The 17,500-nt window shown below is 39.5% G+C and overlaps 1 protein-coding gene across 3 annotated transcripts; it reads left to right on the forward strand.

Annotated features, from left to right (window-relative positions):
- Positions 1 to 420: 420 nt before the first annotated feature.
- On the forward strand, positions 421 to 12,862 carry LOC138972835 (uncharacterized). 3 transcript variants are annotated; one of them, XM_070345503.1, is made up of 11 exons: positions 422 to 520; positions 1,684 to 1,718; positions 2,698 to 2,779; positions 3,150 to 3,281; positions 3,614 to 3,826; positions 4,458 to 4,620; positions 6,787 to 6,852; positions 7,236 to 7,271; positions 8,364 to 8,512; positions 11,346 to 11,531; positions 12,177 to 12,862. In XM_070345503.1, exons 3-11 carry the CDS (start codon positions 2,704 to 2,706, stop codon positions 12,218 to 12,220), a joined length of 1,065 nt encoding a protein of 354 aa, XP_070201604.1. In that variant the 5' UTR covers positions 422 to 520; positions 1,684 to 1,718; positions 2,698 to 2,703; the 3' UTR covers positions 12,221 to 12,862. The 3 variants fall into 3 exon arrangements, with proteins under 3 accessions (XP_070201603.1, XP_070201604.1, XP_070201605.1); XM_070345502.1 differs by lacking the exon at positions 1,684 to 1,718 and having other exon boundaries at positions 421 to 520; XM_070345504.1 differs by lacking the exons at positions 422 to 520; positions 1,684 to 1,718 and adding an exon at positions 2,032 to 2,083.
- The last annotated feature ends 4,638 nt before the right edge of the window (positions 12,863 to 17,500 follow it).

The following is a 17,500-nucleotide window of genomic DNA, read 5'->3' on the forward strand; positions in this document are numbered from 1 at the left end:
AATAAAGCCAGGCATGTAGATAAATGGTAGGTGGTGACAAGGAAGGCATCAGCTTCAATGGCAGAAGTTGCGTATACATTACACTAAACAGACAACCTCATTTGTGACCCTCCACCACGGAATGAGTCGCATGTCACCTTTGCATGATTTTCATATTTTTACAATTTCCTACAGAGTTTGTTTATGCTCTATCCAGTGGTGAAACCCGTTTTAGAAAAGAGCGAAAACTGTTTGAGTTATAAGCCTGTGACTAAGGTGACCCTCACACTGTTACCAGACACTCCCCGGACTTATAGCCTAGCGCAGAACCGCGCGAGGTGACATGCGACTCATTTCGTGGTGGAGGGTCACATTTGCATTTGGAATTGTTTAGAGTCAATAATGGAGTGTATAATTATATAGCTTCCATTCCGTTTACGGTCTGCTTGCGACACAACATTTTGGAATCGAATGTCGCAGTCGGACCAACTGTCTTTAAACACAGTCTTTACTGGAACCCCGTGGACAAGAAATGTTCCAGGTAAGGAACATGTTTGTTTTTCTTTTCATGTATATTCTTTTGAGAACGCATGTGTATTAACAACTTTTTTTTTTTACATTTTAGTCATGCTGTTTCTATTATAATGTACCTAATTGTTTTGTTCATATGTGAGATATGGAGAGAGAGGGGAGGGGAGAAACACAGACATCGCGAATAAAGAGAAAGAGAGAGAGAGAGAGAGAGAGAGAGAGAGAGAGAGAGAGAGAGAGAGAGAGAGAGAGAGAGAGAGAGAGAGAGAGAGAGAGAGAGAGAGAGAGAGAGAGAGAGATACATCGGGAAAGAAAGATAAGAGTGAGTGAGAGAGAGAGAGAGAGAGAGAGAGAGAGATTGATTGAACTTTGAACTTTATCACAGGAAAGATAGCATTAGGTCCGTAGGACCTTTCTTACAGCTAGTCCTGATCTAAGCAAAATGGTTATAATCGAAATGGGAATACATAAGAACACACTTTTTATGATGAGAGAGAGAGAGAGAGAGGGAGAGAGTGAGAGACAGACAGAGTGAGAGACAGACAGAGTGAGAGACAGACAGAGGGAGAGACAGACAGATAGAGAGAGAGTGAGAGACAGACAGTGAGAGAGAGAGAGAGAGACAGACAGACAGACAGAACAACAGACCGACCGACCGACCGACAAACAAACATAGACTTAGAGGCGGTGAGGAGAAGAATATGGCATCAATGTTCTATCCAAAGTTAAACAACGCTAGAAGTATCTACAAGGAGAACATGACCTGGAACAAGGTGGACCTGTCCCTAGATACCATTCATTCGCAACAATGCATGAGAACCTTTGTGGATTTGAAGTGTGTGTGTATGTATGAACACGTGTGACAGAAATAATACTGTGATCAATCATTCCAAGCTGTTATGGATCGACATGGATCATTATTATGTCACGCACTCACGCAGAGTGCAATATTATTCTGCAGGTATGTTGTGCGTTGTTCACGCAGTAGACAGTGTCAATCTTTGTGTGCATTTAAATTACCTGCCGTTTGCAATCCCGTGAGAAGACAAAAACAAGGAGGAAACCCAACACTAAGTTGTTTTGTGTTGTGTAAACATGGAATCAATGTGTAATTTGTAGTGTGACTCGCTATTCTGGCACAATTACTATTGGTGTGTTGTCCTTTTCTTTCAGGTCTTCTGCTAAATCCGTTGTGATTTACATAGAAGGTTAATACAGACTGCATGTTACATCGACCAATGAGAATCTGTTTAGGTTGAGATAAAAAGTTGTTCGTGTTCACATAATGCTATGTATTATCGTAATTGTCGAGCGAAAAACGTATATTGCAGATATTAATGTTGGCGTAAAAGAACTTGTTAGTGCCTGACTGCCTAAACATGAATTCCGTGTTCAACTATATAAACACATATTTATATGCTAACGTTTTCTAACTACACATTATTAATGTCCACTACTTTGGAAACACACTATACGGTAGCAGATCTATGTATGCGTGGACCACGGTGCACATCTGTTGCAATTAGTCCGAAACTAAACAGATGTAAACAACACACATTCCGGATGGGACGAGGTGAGAAGATTCCTATGAATACTTATACAAACGTGAATTGGTTTGTTCTTTGCTAGACCCCCTTCAGAGAAAAAGCTGACTTAATGAAATACGATACTGACCAATGCCTATACAGTCTCGCTTTGACCTGTCCAGTGCAGTCCTTTTTTTATCGGTGATGTGACGACATCACCGAAAACAACGTATTTCTCGGAATTATTTATCAGTACCTTGGGAGTGAAAGACATGCGGGGAAACAAATCGAATGTTGACGTGATGCAAACATATTTGCATAGGAGATATTCTCATGTTGTTTTGCTTCTTGCTGTGGACATGGCGGTCAAGAAGAGACGACTTAATGTTTGTCTGTTTGATTTAATTGTGTGGTTTGTTGTTCACGTTATAAGATCGGCCAAAAGAAGTGTTTCTATTCGTCAACACCACAGCGAAATAGCCAAGGCCTGTAACGTGCCACAGTGGTGACCTTATCTGAATCTTCATTCGAACCGGCGACTTAGAATCTTTTATTTACTTCTATGTTTTTATTGTGGTGTACTGACAAGCAATGCAGATTGATATGCTGGCAATGGTAATAAGTATACAAAACAAACTAATCTATCTATAATACTTTTCAGAACACCATGTTGTCCTGGAAAATATCAGTGTATCTGATTACATTTGTTTTCGCGTCAACGGCCGCGGAGGCATGGGAGGCAGGTAAGTGTTGTTCTTCGTGATGCATTAACAGATCGCAAAATATCGTTTTCCTATTAAAATATCCCTTAAGTGTGACGGTCCTAAAACATTAAACAAAAATACTGTTATCTTGAACAGTTATTTGTGTGGCGTGCGTGCGTGCGTGTGTGTGTGTGTGTGTGTGTGTGTGTGTGTGTGTGTGTGTGTGTGTGTGTGTGTGTGTGTGTGTGTGTGTGTGTGTGTGTGTGTGTGTGTGGGTGTTTGCATTTTTGCGCGCGCATACTTGCGTGCCTTGACCCCCGTAAGTGCCCCTCTAACCAAAGAAAGTCTCTGGAGATTCCCACAAAGAGTTAACAACAGAACATTGCATAATCTCTATTTATATGTTCAGGTGATCATACCAAATGCACTACGACTTCTGCAGTGGTAGGCGGCAGAGGATCGATGACGTTTTACTTCAGACAAAATGTAGACTTGTCATTGGAATCATTCTTCGCTTACGTACAACGGGAAGATGACCCAGGTATAACGAACGGACATAAATTCACGTACGCAAACACGCGGATGCGCATACACGCACGCACGCTGGCACGATGTTCCTCGAAGAGCTTGTCTTCGGGGGACACACGTAGTTGAAGATTGATATCTCTTTGATATATTGCCTAAACCTGTGTAGATGCCACTGTGTATACAAAATGATCGACATTGCCTAATCGGCGATCGTTGCCCTATAAACCGTTAAGGGAAGCTCCTGAACCAAATCATGATTTAATTTGAAGCAAATACTTGAAGATTGTATTATTTATTTCGATGCCTGCAAAATAGTATCGCTGTCGGTATCTTCTTTTGTCACAGGAAATGTGCTGGAATGTGACCGAAAAGCCAAAGCACCTGGAATCACTTGTACAGTTTTGAACTCCGCCTTCCAATCCACCGGAATTTCAGTGAACCGCACACTCACACTAACAGTTCCAAATGTTACCACAGATTTAGAAGGCACATACACGATGCGTACAGTTGCAAACGACACCTGGGAAAAACCTGGAAAGTGCACATTTACAGTGACAAGTAAGTGGCTTTAGTCTGTGTACCAGAGATACGTACTTGACAAAGAGTGCGTGGTGCCGGTGGTTTGGTTATGCTGCTACTATATATTTGTATAATCAGTAGACCTCTCCCAACCTCAACCCCAGCAACCATCCAGTGTAACATAAATGTATCGGTTTGTGTAAAGTATTCTCTTCGCCAAGTTATATTTTTGTTTGTTTTCCTTTTTTCCTTATCCAAATCAATTCCCTCCATTATTCTGTTGCTGCTTAGTTCGTTTCTGTTCTGATGCGATAGGTACACAAATAGTGTGACCTTTTTTAAAAATTCATTTAGTATATGTACAGCACAATAAGCATTTCAGAGCTCATCTTGTAAATTTTAGTTTGTGCGAATTGATAAGCAAAGTAAACACGTTTTGCTGTCAAAGCTATGTCAACTGCCAAACAGTGTATAGCATGGATCACATTGACTGTGACTGTATTTGTAGTTCCCTCCTACATGCGTGTACTAACATCCTATATAACTGTTTCAATTGTTATTTCCTAAAATAAAGTTATGTCTGAACAAGAAATCAGTGTTAAATCAGTAATCATGTATAACATTGTACGATTCGTCAAATGACATTTAACCATGTCATTGTGTTTCGCAGGCATTCTCAATAACGACATGGAGGATGAAGGAGGCAAGCAAGACGGAGAAGACAAAGATGGCTTAAACTTAACTCAAATTATCGTTTCTGTTGTCTGTAACGTGATTATAATAGCTGTGGCAGTCACTGTCGCAGTTTATTGTCTAAGGCGGCACAGAAGGAGGTACGATAATGTATTGATCGAGACAAATAAACTTAGATGTCAATCGAGCACATTTATCATAATATACTAACACGATAAATGTGTCTGAAAAAGGATAAGTTAGAAAAAAAAGTTGCCCAGATTACATAAAGGTACCCCACCCCCCCACACCCACACACACACACTCACATACATGCACACACCCACTGGTAACATAATACATTGATTGATTCTAAGCTTACAATACACAACAATGCACTATTTAGCATAATTCGACCAAAACATGTTAGGGTTATAGGAAAAAAGCATGCATCTTAACCCCCACTAACCCCCACACAAAAATGCAAATTCCTACTGGTAACATAAACCCCAACAATGCAACCCACAACAATGATGATAATAGTTACATCCGTTGACCAAATTGCTTCATAGGTAATGTACATTAACTTCCGCTTATGCAAGACCAGGGTCCGACTTTTCTGCTCTTTCAAAATAAAATCCGAATTCGGGGATGGACTCAACAATAGGAGGATGTTGTATCCATGACTTTGTACTAGATTACTCTAATAAGACGATTTGATAGTTTAGCCTAAAAAGACGCTTGGATGAGGTCAGAGATTGTTTTAGTGCGGCAAGGCGGCAGTTGTATCCTGAGACGGAATAAACGGCAGACATGAAACCGAACGGTCTTGTCTTTGATATACGTATGTGAATCTGTGGATGACCAACAACGCGTATATTACAGAGGTGTGTTATTGAGCGGTAGCCAAACACACGTGAGTTAAGCCCTACACATTGTTATCTTTGGGGTTATTTGAAGGACCTGGTGTACCATAACTGACCTCAGACAATCAATGACTTGAAAAAAGAAATTGCAGGCAGGATCAGGGCATTTCTCATGTGTTAATGTTATTGCAGAATTTAGCGCGGCATTGCGCAAGTGTGACTTTACTACAACGAAGGGCGTCATTTGTCCAGCCATTTGAGTTCTGCAAATATCTTCATATTGTTGTGCATAAACTTCAGTTTGTTCACGACCATTCCACAAAGTTTCCTGGCTGTAGGTAAAAATGGTCCGACTCTTACCTTCTCTCCAAAATGTGTTCTAAAGTACTCCTCCGAAATGACACAAATGCTTTCCTGTTTGGGGATTTCCCTATACCTAACTGGTACTGTGCAAGTGTGACTTTACAACGAAGGGCGTCATTTGTCCAGCCATTTGAGTTCTGCAAATATCTTCATATTGTTGTGCATAAACGTCAGTTTGTTCACGACCATTTCACAAAGTTTCCTGTCTGTGGGTAAAATGGTCCGATTTTTACCTTCTTTCCAAAATGTGTTCCAAAATACACCACCGAAATGACACAAATGCTTTCCTGTTTGGGGATTTCCCTATACCTAACTGGTACTGCGCAAGTGTGACTTTACTACAACGAAGGGCGTCATTTGTCCAGCCATTTGAGTTCTGCAAATATCTTCATATTGTTGTGCATAAACGTCAGTTTGTTCACGACCATTTCACAAAGTTTCCTGTCTGTGGGTAAAATGGTCCGATTTTTACCTTCTTTCCAAAATGTGTTCCAAAATACACCACCGAAATGACACAAATGCTTTCCTGTTTGGGGATTTCCCTATACCTAACTGGTACTGCAGCTGTCTTCATGGCGCTGCTGATCTTGGGAGGAATGGGGTGTTTTACGGACTTTCACATACTCCCATAATGTGAAAGTCTGTCGGGTTTAAATCAAGTAAGTGTGGTTACCGCTCAATCTCAAACCTCGTACTGTTGAGTCGATCTCCGAAATCGGACGTTTTTTGAAAGTGCAAACAAGTCAGACTATTTGGTCGTGCATAAGTGGAAGTTGATGGACGGCAAATATAAAGTAATTTGGTGATCAGATGTAGAAGTTATTTTCATTTGTGTTTGTTGCATATTTGAGACACCTTGTACATTGTCAAATACTAATCACAGATGGCACCAAACTGCACTATTTTGCTTATTTAGATACAACAATGCGAGAGAGGGCATGCATACCCAACAGCCTTTTTGGCTTTTTAGCTATGCGTGCCTTCATCTATTTCCAATGATAATGTTGATGAAGGGGGTAAAAACAATCTGTAATTGTCGTTCCCACAAGTTACCCAGTGCAGTACAGTTATACAATTGGAGCATTTGATACATTTCAGAAGACGCAAAGGAGCAAACAATGTAGAGGATTCCCCGGGAGATGAAGGCGATGGCACAGGAGAAGGGTGAGTATGGACATCGAGCAGAACACCCCTCAAATCTTTGAAATCACTCGCTGCTTTGGATACGACCTTACAGCGAGAGGAAGACTGTATGCAATTGCACAGGAGGGGGTTAGTGTCAGTAAAACAATGTATGTAGCAAACCAAACCCATTTGTCATTCATTGTTCCGTAAATATTGTCATTGTATCCATCAGTGCAAAACATAACGTACGGCTACAACTTTAAACTAATGTTACTCTGTTCAGCTTCTTTGAAATTCGTCTGCGGTAGTGTAGAAAATGTTTAACTTCTTAAAATTCGTTTTGAAGCATGAAAGAAAAGTTACTGAGAGAAAGAAAATGTCATCATACAACGTCTGAGGCAAAGCAATGTTTCTTCTAACAGGTCAGGGGAGGCCACCGAACCCTTACTGAAGGAAAGGTGAGTATCATTCACAAACATGGTGAAATCAACTCTGCTTCTACTAGCAACTTGGAACATATATGTAAGACATATTTATATCAATTGCCGTTCTGCACTACTGCATTTCGATGCGTTAGAAGACAATCCCAAACAAGCAATTATGTCTTCTATGAATGAGTAAAGAAATGTTATGTGAAATGTCCCCCCCCTCTCCTTGCACAACATATATCTGAACTTCCGCCCCGGGCATTTAACGTAAAGTAAGAACTTAAGAAGTTAAAAACTAAGACAGCAATACCATGCAAACTAAGAATTTAGAAAATGAATTATCAGATAAGAGAAAACATTGCTTTGAACTCTACACACCGTAGGATTACGACCAGGTGGTGATATTTGGTGTTGTAAGGAGGGGGTTGGGTGGGAGAGAGGGATGGCGACGAACAAACCTGCAGTAGTCTTCTTGGCACTTTGTTTTATTGTTTTTAATTTTTTACATTTTTTTCTCCAACGGAACAAGTTTATATGAAGTATTTGTGGAACAGCCTGCATTTCTTTCTAGTTCTTGTATCTTGTTTTTTTCATGTACCCCCATGGGGTTTCTTGAAATAAATTCGCCTCGCCTTGCCTTGCCTTGTCTGTCAAAGGAAACATGATGCATTGCCATTCACGATATTCATAATTATGACCAATATAAAACAACTGATATAATTTATGTTGATTACCAGTGTATCTTTAATTGTTGATTATTCTTTAGCTGGTACCATGGAAAGATACGCAAGAAGAAAGCACAAGAGTTGCTGAATATCAAACAACTTCAATCATTTATGATAATTAGTATTGTTTCTTTAATTGTTGATTATTCTTTAGCTGGTACCATGGAAAGATACGCAAGAAGAAAGCACAAGAGTTGCTGAATATCAAACAACTTCAATCATTTATGATAATTACTATATGCCTCATTTCGTTTAAGATTCTTCAATTGTTGATTATTCTGTAGCTGGTACCATGGACAGATACGAAAGAATGAAGCACAAACGTTGCTGAAGATTAAACAACTTCAATCATGTCTGATGATAACCAGTGTATCTTTAATCGGTTTGTGTCCTGTAGCTGGTACCATGGAAAGATACGACAGAAGAAAGCACGAGAGCTGCTGAAGGAGCAGGGTATCGACGGATCTTTCCTCGTGCGGGCCAGCATGAGTGACCCGACCCGCTTCCAATGCCCATGTACAGATCAGGCTTGCTACATACTGGATGGTATTATGTGCTTTCTGCTATGAGGTGTATTGTTCGATAGTTGATTAGTTGTTGCTTAACAAAACACTTTTTTTTTAGGGGGGGGGGGGTGTTTCTGTTAACTTGAATGCCTGTTTCGTGGTTTGCTGTTTTGTTTTTGGCTTTGGTTTTTGTTTGGACATTTGTTTCATTTGATATGTATTTGTTTGTTGGTTTGTGTGTTTGTATTTATTAAAAGTAGTTTGTAATGGTGGGTTTCAAACGAATAATATTCGTTTATATGTGTGAACAGCTCAGATCATGGGTAATTTTAACACCTTCACATTTAAATGCTTATTTTATAACCATCCATGGAATTGAGACGAAAACAAAGCATACTAAACTGCTAAGCATGAATCAAACAATAAGAAAATAAAAAGAACCAACAGCATCGTTTTGTATGTGTGGGTAGTAAACACGTTTTATTTCCAAAACACGGCGGAAAATGGCGAAAAATTTGTTGCACAGCGACAGGTCACTTTTTTCAACCAAGGCCAGTACTTTCATACATGACAAAGGAAAGCAGATATGGCCTGAATAATAAAGTTATAGTGTCTGAGTGATAAACTGTTTTAACCAACTATCTTCTGAAACGTAATTGCACTCAGCAGATTTGTCTTCCGCTCATAACTTTCGTGTCACACGGTCTTTGCGACAAACAGATAGATCGCATTCTCGCAGAAAATCATTGACAACACAGACCAGTCATTTTTAGCATTGCATTTGGGAAGGGCTACTATTATAGTGTGTTTTAAGAAAGAAAAACATTATAGTATCGGCAGAACACGACCAAATGAGTTTTCGTGTCACAGCGTTATGGGCGTGAGATTTTTTAGACTTTTTGTTCTCACACTGTAGCAAAATCATTGACAACACAGACAAGTCAGTTTTAGCATAGACATTGGGAAGGGCTACTATTATAGTGTGTTTTAGGAAAAAAAAACCATTATAGTATCGGCAGAACACGACCAAATGAGTTTGCGTTATGGGCGTGAGATTGTTTTTTTTCACACTGCAGATCATATCTCAAAAACTACTGAGTGGATCTTTATGAAATTTGATATGGATATTTTTGACTGGATTTTTTCATAGAAGGTTTTTCCGTTTATTGATAGGACAGTTTGATGACGTCATATTTTACCGTTTGCCAAAAGGTCGAGGCAGCACTTTCACAGTTACAGTTTTTCATCAATTTGATCGAATTTCTTATCACACAATCTCAGATCTAGGCCGGATTATGGGATTGCATTTCACCTTGGTCACTTAAAGTTTTGTTATTGAAATGTTTGTTCGAAATATGTCATTTTTGTCAAATTTTTAAAAACTAATATTTGAAACAGAAAATGTATATTCCCTATTGCGTCCTGTATCTAAAACTATATAGTTTTGTTGTTTTGTATTGGTAATTATGCTTAAAAATGAAGAAAACCGATAAATAACCACTATCTTTATTTATGAAAAAAGACACTTAAAAACAACTTCTATCTATTCCTTATCATTTTCTGATTCCAAATATATATAGTTTCATGGTGTTTGACGTTGAAAATATGCTCAAACTTAACAAACTCGGATCGTTGAATGGAAATTATACTTCCAAGCTCCAAAAGCACGTCATTTCACGTGTGGAACACGCTCATGACGTCATACTGAAAGGTGATAAATTATGGCTTCACCTTGCGATGTTTCATTTCAAACATGGTAACATTTTTAAAGGGTTTTTATCTCAGATTTTTGTTTGCCCTCTGTCTGTCTCTCTATGTCTCCGTCTGTCTGACTGATTCAATTAAATGTGTAATTACTTAGTTTTGCAAAAGTCAAACTAAGTATGATATACCTAATTGATTCAGGTCTCTAAATTCTTATTGTAAAATTGTGAGTTTTATTCAAAACAAATTTAATTGGTGTTTTAAACTCAATAATGGGGCATGCTGTGATGAGTAGAAGAATGTGTGTTTACGAGCAGAAAAAGCCCATCAAAGTCAAGAATCGTGTTTTTCTTTTTCTATTTTCACTTTGTAGCTTCCTGCAGACAATAAGCAACAGTGTAGTACCACTCAGAGTCCAATATCTTGTACTTTAATTTTGACCATCTGTGTAACACTGCATTGACCCATGATCTGAGCTGTTCACATGTTTGTGTGCATGATTGATGACAATGATAAAGGCTTATCAGATTAAATGAAATTAGAACATCGTTGAATTCAATGGCAATAACAAGGAAGAGTTCATAAACACAGTATAGGTAGAAACAATATGTGTGAATCAGCTTAAACCGAAATACCAGTGCTATACTGCATACAAGGAGCTTGTACTACAACAGTTTACATAAAACGAATGTGTTCAGCAAACTGAGGGCAGATAGAAAAACAGACAGACATACTTACAATACCAGTGTTCCATTGTACATCGTGTCAAATCGCGAAGCGACCTTTCATCACACCCTAAAAACGAAGGCGATGTTTAGTACTATTTTAGAATGTGTGCTGTTGAAGTATCCTTACAACTACATTACAATGACTGTGATGATCGATACTGATGATGATGATGATGATGATGATGATGATGATGATGATGATGATGATGATGATGATGATGATGATGATGATGATGATGATGATTTTATTTCCTCTTCCTCTTCTTCTACTTCTTTTTCTTCTTCTTCTCCTTCTTAGTGTTGTTACTGTTGTTAGTGTTGTTATTGTTGTTATTGTTGTTATCCTCATTCTTATTATTGTATGTCTTCTCGGCTATTTTAGCAAACCATTGTAGGATAACATGGCAGTCACTCAAAAAGACAAAAATAAATGTGTTTCAGTATACATCGATGGCAGAGTCAGCGAATGGCGGATTTGCAAGACAGACGACGACGCATTTAAGTTCATCAAGGAAGTGGAGGACGAATTATCCTTCCCGTCACTGCCCAGACTCGTAGAAGAATACCAAGAAAACAATCTTTGTATCAATGGAGTGAGGTTGGGGACGCTGACTCAACCTCTGGACAGTCAGTATTATTTTTGTTTTTGTTTTACCTAAACTGTTGAGATCACGACTATTCTACTGGTAGAATGTTGCCGGCTCACATATAGAAGACGACATTTGTATGATCGAGACAAAAAGGCAAAACATGACTTGAAACAATCAGTAGTATTGCAAAATTAAACTTGTTGGTGTCTCCATTGCTATGGTAACTAATTGTCTGATTTTTGTTTTTGGATACTCGTTTCTAACCATTTGGCTGCATTTTGTGCGGAGTGGGGGTCGTATGTTGGATCCTTGTTTCATTATCTGTCGATCCCTATATCAACTCATATATTACTTGTGAAGATATGTCATTACCTATTATGTCCAATTAATGTCTGCAGGATTTAAACGAGGCGAAGTTTGCATACTTCAAAATACTAATCTATGCACTTAATACTGAAACAATGGATGTAATTCAAGGCAAGACTCCAGCGCGATTGTAAATAATTTTGTTCAAAGAACAAAATTGTGCATAACCATGAAGACAGTTTATATTCAAAGTCATAGTTTAGATTCTCCATTGAGTTGCATCTGATGGTAATTTGTATACATTTGGAGTAAAGTAGGGCACAACTTGACACGTTCACGCTTTCGATTTCAGCTAAAATCTTACTATTATGTGCAGGACAGGACAACATGCAGTCGCTTAATGGGAGCACAACGCTGTAAGAACCTGAAAGTGACGAATGAAAACGAGCTACATGTATCCATGTGGACCAGACTACAACTGATGAATCACCACCACCAACATATCGGCTTCCAATGTGACCCTAACGCCCAATCCGCCACTAGCGCCCTTTCTGTTAAAGTAACTGAACTTCTCACTTCCATGTGCACAGAGCCCCTATAGGGCTTTCCATCATACATCAAGCATCTTTGCATTTGAGAGAAACAAAACACAAGCTTTATTGACCTTGCAAGAAGTCGAAAACAGCAATGTGTGTTTTACGTATTCATTGTTATCATTGTGTTGTTCCGACAGCGTAACTCACCAGGCCCCCAGGTTGGAAAAATTACGTCAACAGCCTACATAGAAGTATATTAGTCTCAACGAGAGATAACTTTTTTTTCTCTTTTGGGTAGTTTACGTCAAGACATTGTGTTTAATTACGTAAGATATTGTTCAAAGAATGTATTTGGGTTCATTTTGGCAAACTACACTAAGTCTTTATCACCAGAACGTAGAGACATGTTGAATACATTTTGGCAAGGAATAAGAAACTGACAAACCGTATTAAGTTTCGTTTGGCTGGCAACACAAAAGGTATGTGTTGTCATCTATGGGATGTTTGTGTAAATATTTTGACTGTTTATATAGGGAGTGTTTTAGATGACACCATTCTAAACTTAAAAGAGAAAATTTCTGACGACGACGACTTCGAGATCGAGGGTGATGTGGTGCAGTCTGTTTTTCAGAAACTTAAGGTGCGTAAGGCTGTTGGTCCTGATGGTCTTGGGGGCAGGACCTTGAAGTGGTGTGCAGCACAGTTGTCTGTAGTTTTCAGTCAGCTTTTCAATTGGTCACTCAGGGACTGTATTGTTCCTGATGTGTGGAAAAAGTCAACCATCTGTCCCGTTCCTAAAAACAGTAGACCCAAACAGCTCAATGACTATCGTCCAGTTGCCCTCACTTCGGTAGTAATGAAATGTTTTGAACGCATCCTTCTGCCTCGTCTTCTCAACTGCACACAACCTTTCATGGACCCTTTTCAGTTTGCCTACAAGAAAAACAGAGGTACAGATGACGCCACACTCACACTTCTGCAACAAGCATATAGTCACTTAGAAAAACCTGGTTTCTTCGTCCGTATTCTATTTATAGACTTTTCATCTGCTTTCAACACAATACAACCTCACCTGCTTGTTCAAAAACTGCTTTCTTACAACGTCACTCCCAGACTCGTCCTTTGGATCACACAGTTTCTAGTGAACAGAACCCAGTCCGTCCGTTTCCATAGCGCACTTTCATCCATAGTTAGTACTTCTACTGGAGCCCCTCAGGGCACAGTATTGTCTCCAGTTCTGTTCACATTATACACTAACGATTGTCAAGGCACTGTTACGACCCCTCTTGTGAAATATTCTGACGATTCTGCCCTTGAAGACCTGTCTGACTCTGATTCTGTTTATTTTTCTGAAGTTCAAAATTTCAGCTCCTGGTGTAAAGATAACTATTTAGCCCTAAATGTAACAAAAACAAAAGAGCTAGTTATTGACTTTCGCAAAAACCCAGCTACAGTTTCAGATTTGTACATAGATGGTGTGAAAGTTGAGCGAGTGACTGAATACAAATATCTCGGAACAGTCATTGACAACAAACTAAATTTCTCCTCAAACACTAAAGCTATCCACAAGAAGTGTCAGTCAAGAATCTACTGCTTACAAAAGCTCAGAAGTCTGAACATCAACAGCCGCATCCTCCAAACATTCTATACTTCATTCATTGAATCCATTCTCACTTTCTCTTTCATCTGCTGGTATGGAGGTCTGTGTGTGAAGAGTAAGAATGTGCTTGGGCGGGTGGTGAACACATGTGGTAAGATTGTGGGGGTGAGACAGGAAGGATTGACTGTGCTGTATGAACGACGTGTGGTGCGAAAGGCCCGTTGCATCATCCAGGATAGTAGTCATGTGCTCGCTCACCACTTTGAGGTCCTGCCCTCAGGACGTCGCCTCCGCACTCCCAGATTCCGCACGCTCAGAACTAAGAACAGTTTTATTCCAAAGTCAATTGGCTTTTTAAATACCTAAGTTAATTAAAACTAGTATGTGTACCGGTGAACATATGCACTGATTTCTGTGATGAATGAATGTGATAACCCTCGAATGACTAGTCCTGTGATAAATATTGTTCAATGACATATCTAGTCCTGTGATAATGATAGTTTTTAGCGTTAAACTTTTAACCTATTTGGAATCATGTTACTATTCCTGTTAGTGTACATATGCGTGCGCGAGTGTAGTATGCTTAGTATGCTTCGTATGGTATTTTTATCTGTTGTCTTATTATTTGTTTTGTCTTTTCAGTAATGTGCACCACACTGAAATTTCTCTGTATGAGATAATAAAGTATTCGTATTCGTATTCGTATTCGTATATACTTATCTGCAACAAAAAGACATATCAGTGCTTCAGGGTCCGGTCACAATTGAACTACGTTTCACAGCTTATGCGTCGCTCAAGATTTTTGCTATGTTGGTGTTTTTTTTATTATTTTTGTCAGATAAACATTAATGTGGTTTTTTTACCAGCTTGGTTACACTTGGTTTCGAATGTGTGCACAGAGAGACATTAAGGGAGCCAATTGGGACATGTTCCTGGGTTTGACCCCGACTTTAGATGAGGTACACACGTGTTTGCGTGTTTAGGTGGTATCAGCCATCTGCACTTATGGCACAAAGACCGAGGTCTTTTGCGTGCCCCTGTGGTGACAAGGGGGTGGGACATGGGTACCGTCTCTGGGTCTGCACATAAAGTTAACCCGTACCCGCCCCGGCCCGGATTCGAACCTGCGACCCTAGGATCACAAGTTCAGTGCTCTTCACCTGAGCTCCCACAATTCCTCTGAAAATACAGCCATGCAGATATGTTTGCGTTCTTGTTCTTAGGTGATGTGTTACATAGAGATTCTACCCCCGTCAATAAGTTTGCCAATCTGTACAGAAACAAACTAAAATAGATACCTGTCATCTTCTTTGAGGGCAAGTCAGTAAAACCATTCATCGATGAATTCTGATATCGGTCAGAAAACAACTATTGCGGCAGGGATGGATTTATTAGTCTACATTTTACAGAGTGGGAGAATAGCAGTAGTTATTTCGTTATAAGGTTATGTGTAATTTTACATAGTATCGCTGCAAAACCAGGCGATTTCGGGGGAATGTTCAATGTAAAGATGCATGTGTTTTTAATTACTATTCTTCTAAATAATAATTTTCTCTTGCGTTATGTTTTTAATCAATGTCAATAAACCGGATGTACTTGTTATTTGTGTGATTTGAGGAGCGTTAAGAACAAAATGTGTGATGTTTTGCGACAGATTTTTTAACCGTTTTCACTGTTGTGTCTGTACTCATTCATGCAACTGTACATTATACAGACTTATTGTTGTTTTTGCTTTTTCTTCGTGTTGTGTTAAAACATAATTATTCACAACCTTCATTTAATTTTTTTTTTTATATCTGTGGAAAAACACAGACCATTTGTCTGACACAAGGCGTCTTTGGAAAATGTGTAATCGACAATTCTCTGTTTTGCAGATGAGTAGACATGAGTTGTTTTGTTTGTATGTGTGCAAGTGTGTGTGTGTTCTTGTTAGTGTGTGTGTGAGTGCGTGCGTGTGTGTGTGTGTGTGTGTGTGTGTGTGTGTGTGTGTGTGTGTGTGTGTGTGTGTGTGTGTGCGTGTGTGTGTGTGTGTGTGTGTGTGTGTGTGCGTGCGTGTGTGTGTGCGTGTGTATGTGTGTGTGTGTGCGTGTGTGCGTGCGTGCGTGTGTTTATTGTATCCCAACGCATCTTGCCATTTGGTAATTTTGTTTTAGCTTACTTTCGTATTTCGTGTTAGACATTTATCCCTCTCTCTCTTTCTCACACGCTCAGAGATTTGGAAGATTTACTTCGGGACGTCGACGCATTATGGTCGGTTTATTTTATCAAGCGAAGCACACAGTTAAAAACGGGCGTCGACAGAACCAATGAAGGGGAATAGGAACTTGTAGGTAATGTACCTGTGGGGTAACAAATACAGTATGTCCTTGTCTAACTATAGTTTATTTTGAACTATTCTCCCAGTCTTGATGTTGACTGGAGCCGAGTATGACGTAGATGAGTGACGTCACCACGCATATGGCAAGAGTTATGGCAAAACACACTTGCCATTCTTCTGCGCTTTTCTGCACACATAAACACACACACTACCAAAATTGCGCTTGCGCATACATCAAGTTCAAAAATGTACGCACACAGACACACACAGACACACAGACGCACATAGAGAGGGAGAGAGAGAGGGGGAGAGAGAGAGAGAGAGAGAGAGAGAGAGAGAGAGAGAGAGAGAGAGAGAGAGAGAGAGAGAGAGAGAGAGAGAGGGAGAGAGGGAGAGACAGAGAAATAGAGAGACAGAGGGAGAGACAGAGAGACAAAGAAACAGAGAGAGACACAGAGACAAATACAGACAGAGAGAGACCGACATACGTACATACAGACAGACAGACAGACAGACAAACTGACAGTCAGACAGACAAACAGACTGACAAGCAGACAGGCAGACAGACAGAGAGAGTTGCGTTTTGGCAGAGGGGCCAGTTAAGTTTGCATTTAGTTGTTTTTGTTTGGCAGGTGTGACAGATCAACTGTTTGAGAGGGCACCCCAGGGGTGCATTCCTACAACCATTTCAGACGATTCTGCGGGTTGAGACCCATCGATATCATCAGCTTCAACGACCTTCCTAGTAGAACCGAACTTCAGCAAGGCTACGAGTGAGTTAGGCCAACATAGGGAAAATTGGGTCAAAATCTGAACTAAATTTGTACAAAGCAAGCAAAATTCATCTTTACTAAGGGGCCTAGGTAAAGTGTATCCAAGTTAGAGTAAGTGTAAGATTCATCTGAGTGAGAGTAAGATTCCCTTAATAATAAAGTAAGGATAATCTAAGTGTAGGAATTCGATTCCTTTGGGAAAGATAAAAACAAGCAAAACACATGTTATTTTAAACAAACAGTGCAAAACAAACAAAACAAAACGAACAAGCAGACAAACGGAAACAAAATAATCAAAATGTATCACAGTAATTTGAAACAAAAAATATGATAGTCCTTAACATCCGGGCGCACGTGCACGCACGCTCGCCAACTCCCTTTCGTTTATATGACAAACAATGCCACCACACGTTATCCCGTGGAATCTAGATTAAGATGTTCAGTTTTTGAATATAAATGAATGGAAGTCTTTCT

The sequence above is a fragment of the Littorina saxatilis genome, linkage group LG8, assembly GCF_037325665.1.
Source record: "Littorina saxatilis isolate snail1 linkage group LG8, US_GU_Lsax_2.0, whole genome shotgun sequence".
In the NCBI taxonomy this organism is placed as follows: domain Eukaryota; kingdom Metazoa; phylum Mollusca; class Gastropoda; order Littorinimorpha; family Littorinidae; genus Littorina; species Littorina saxatilis.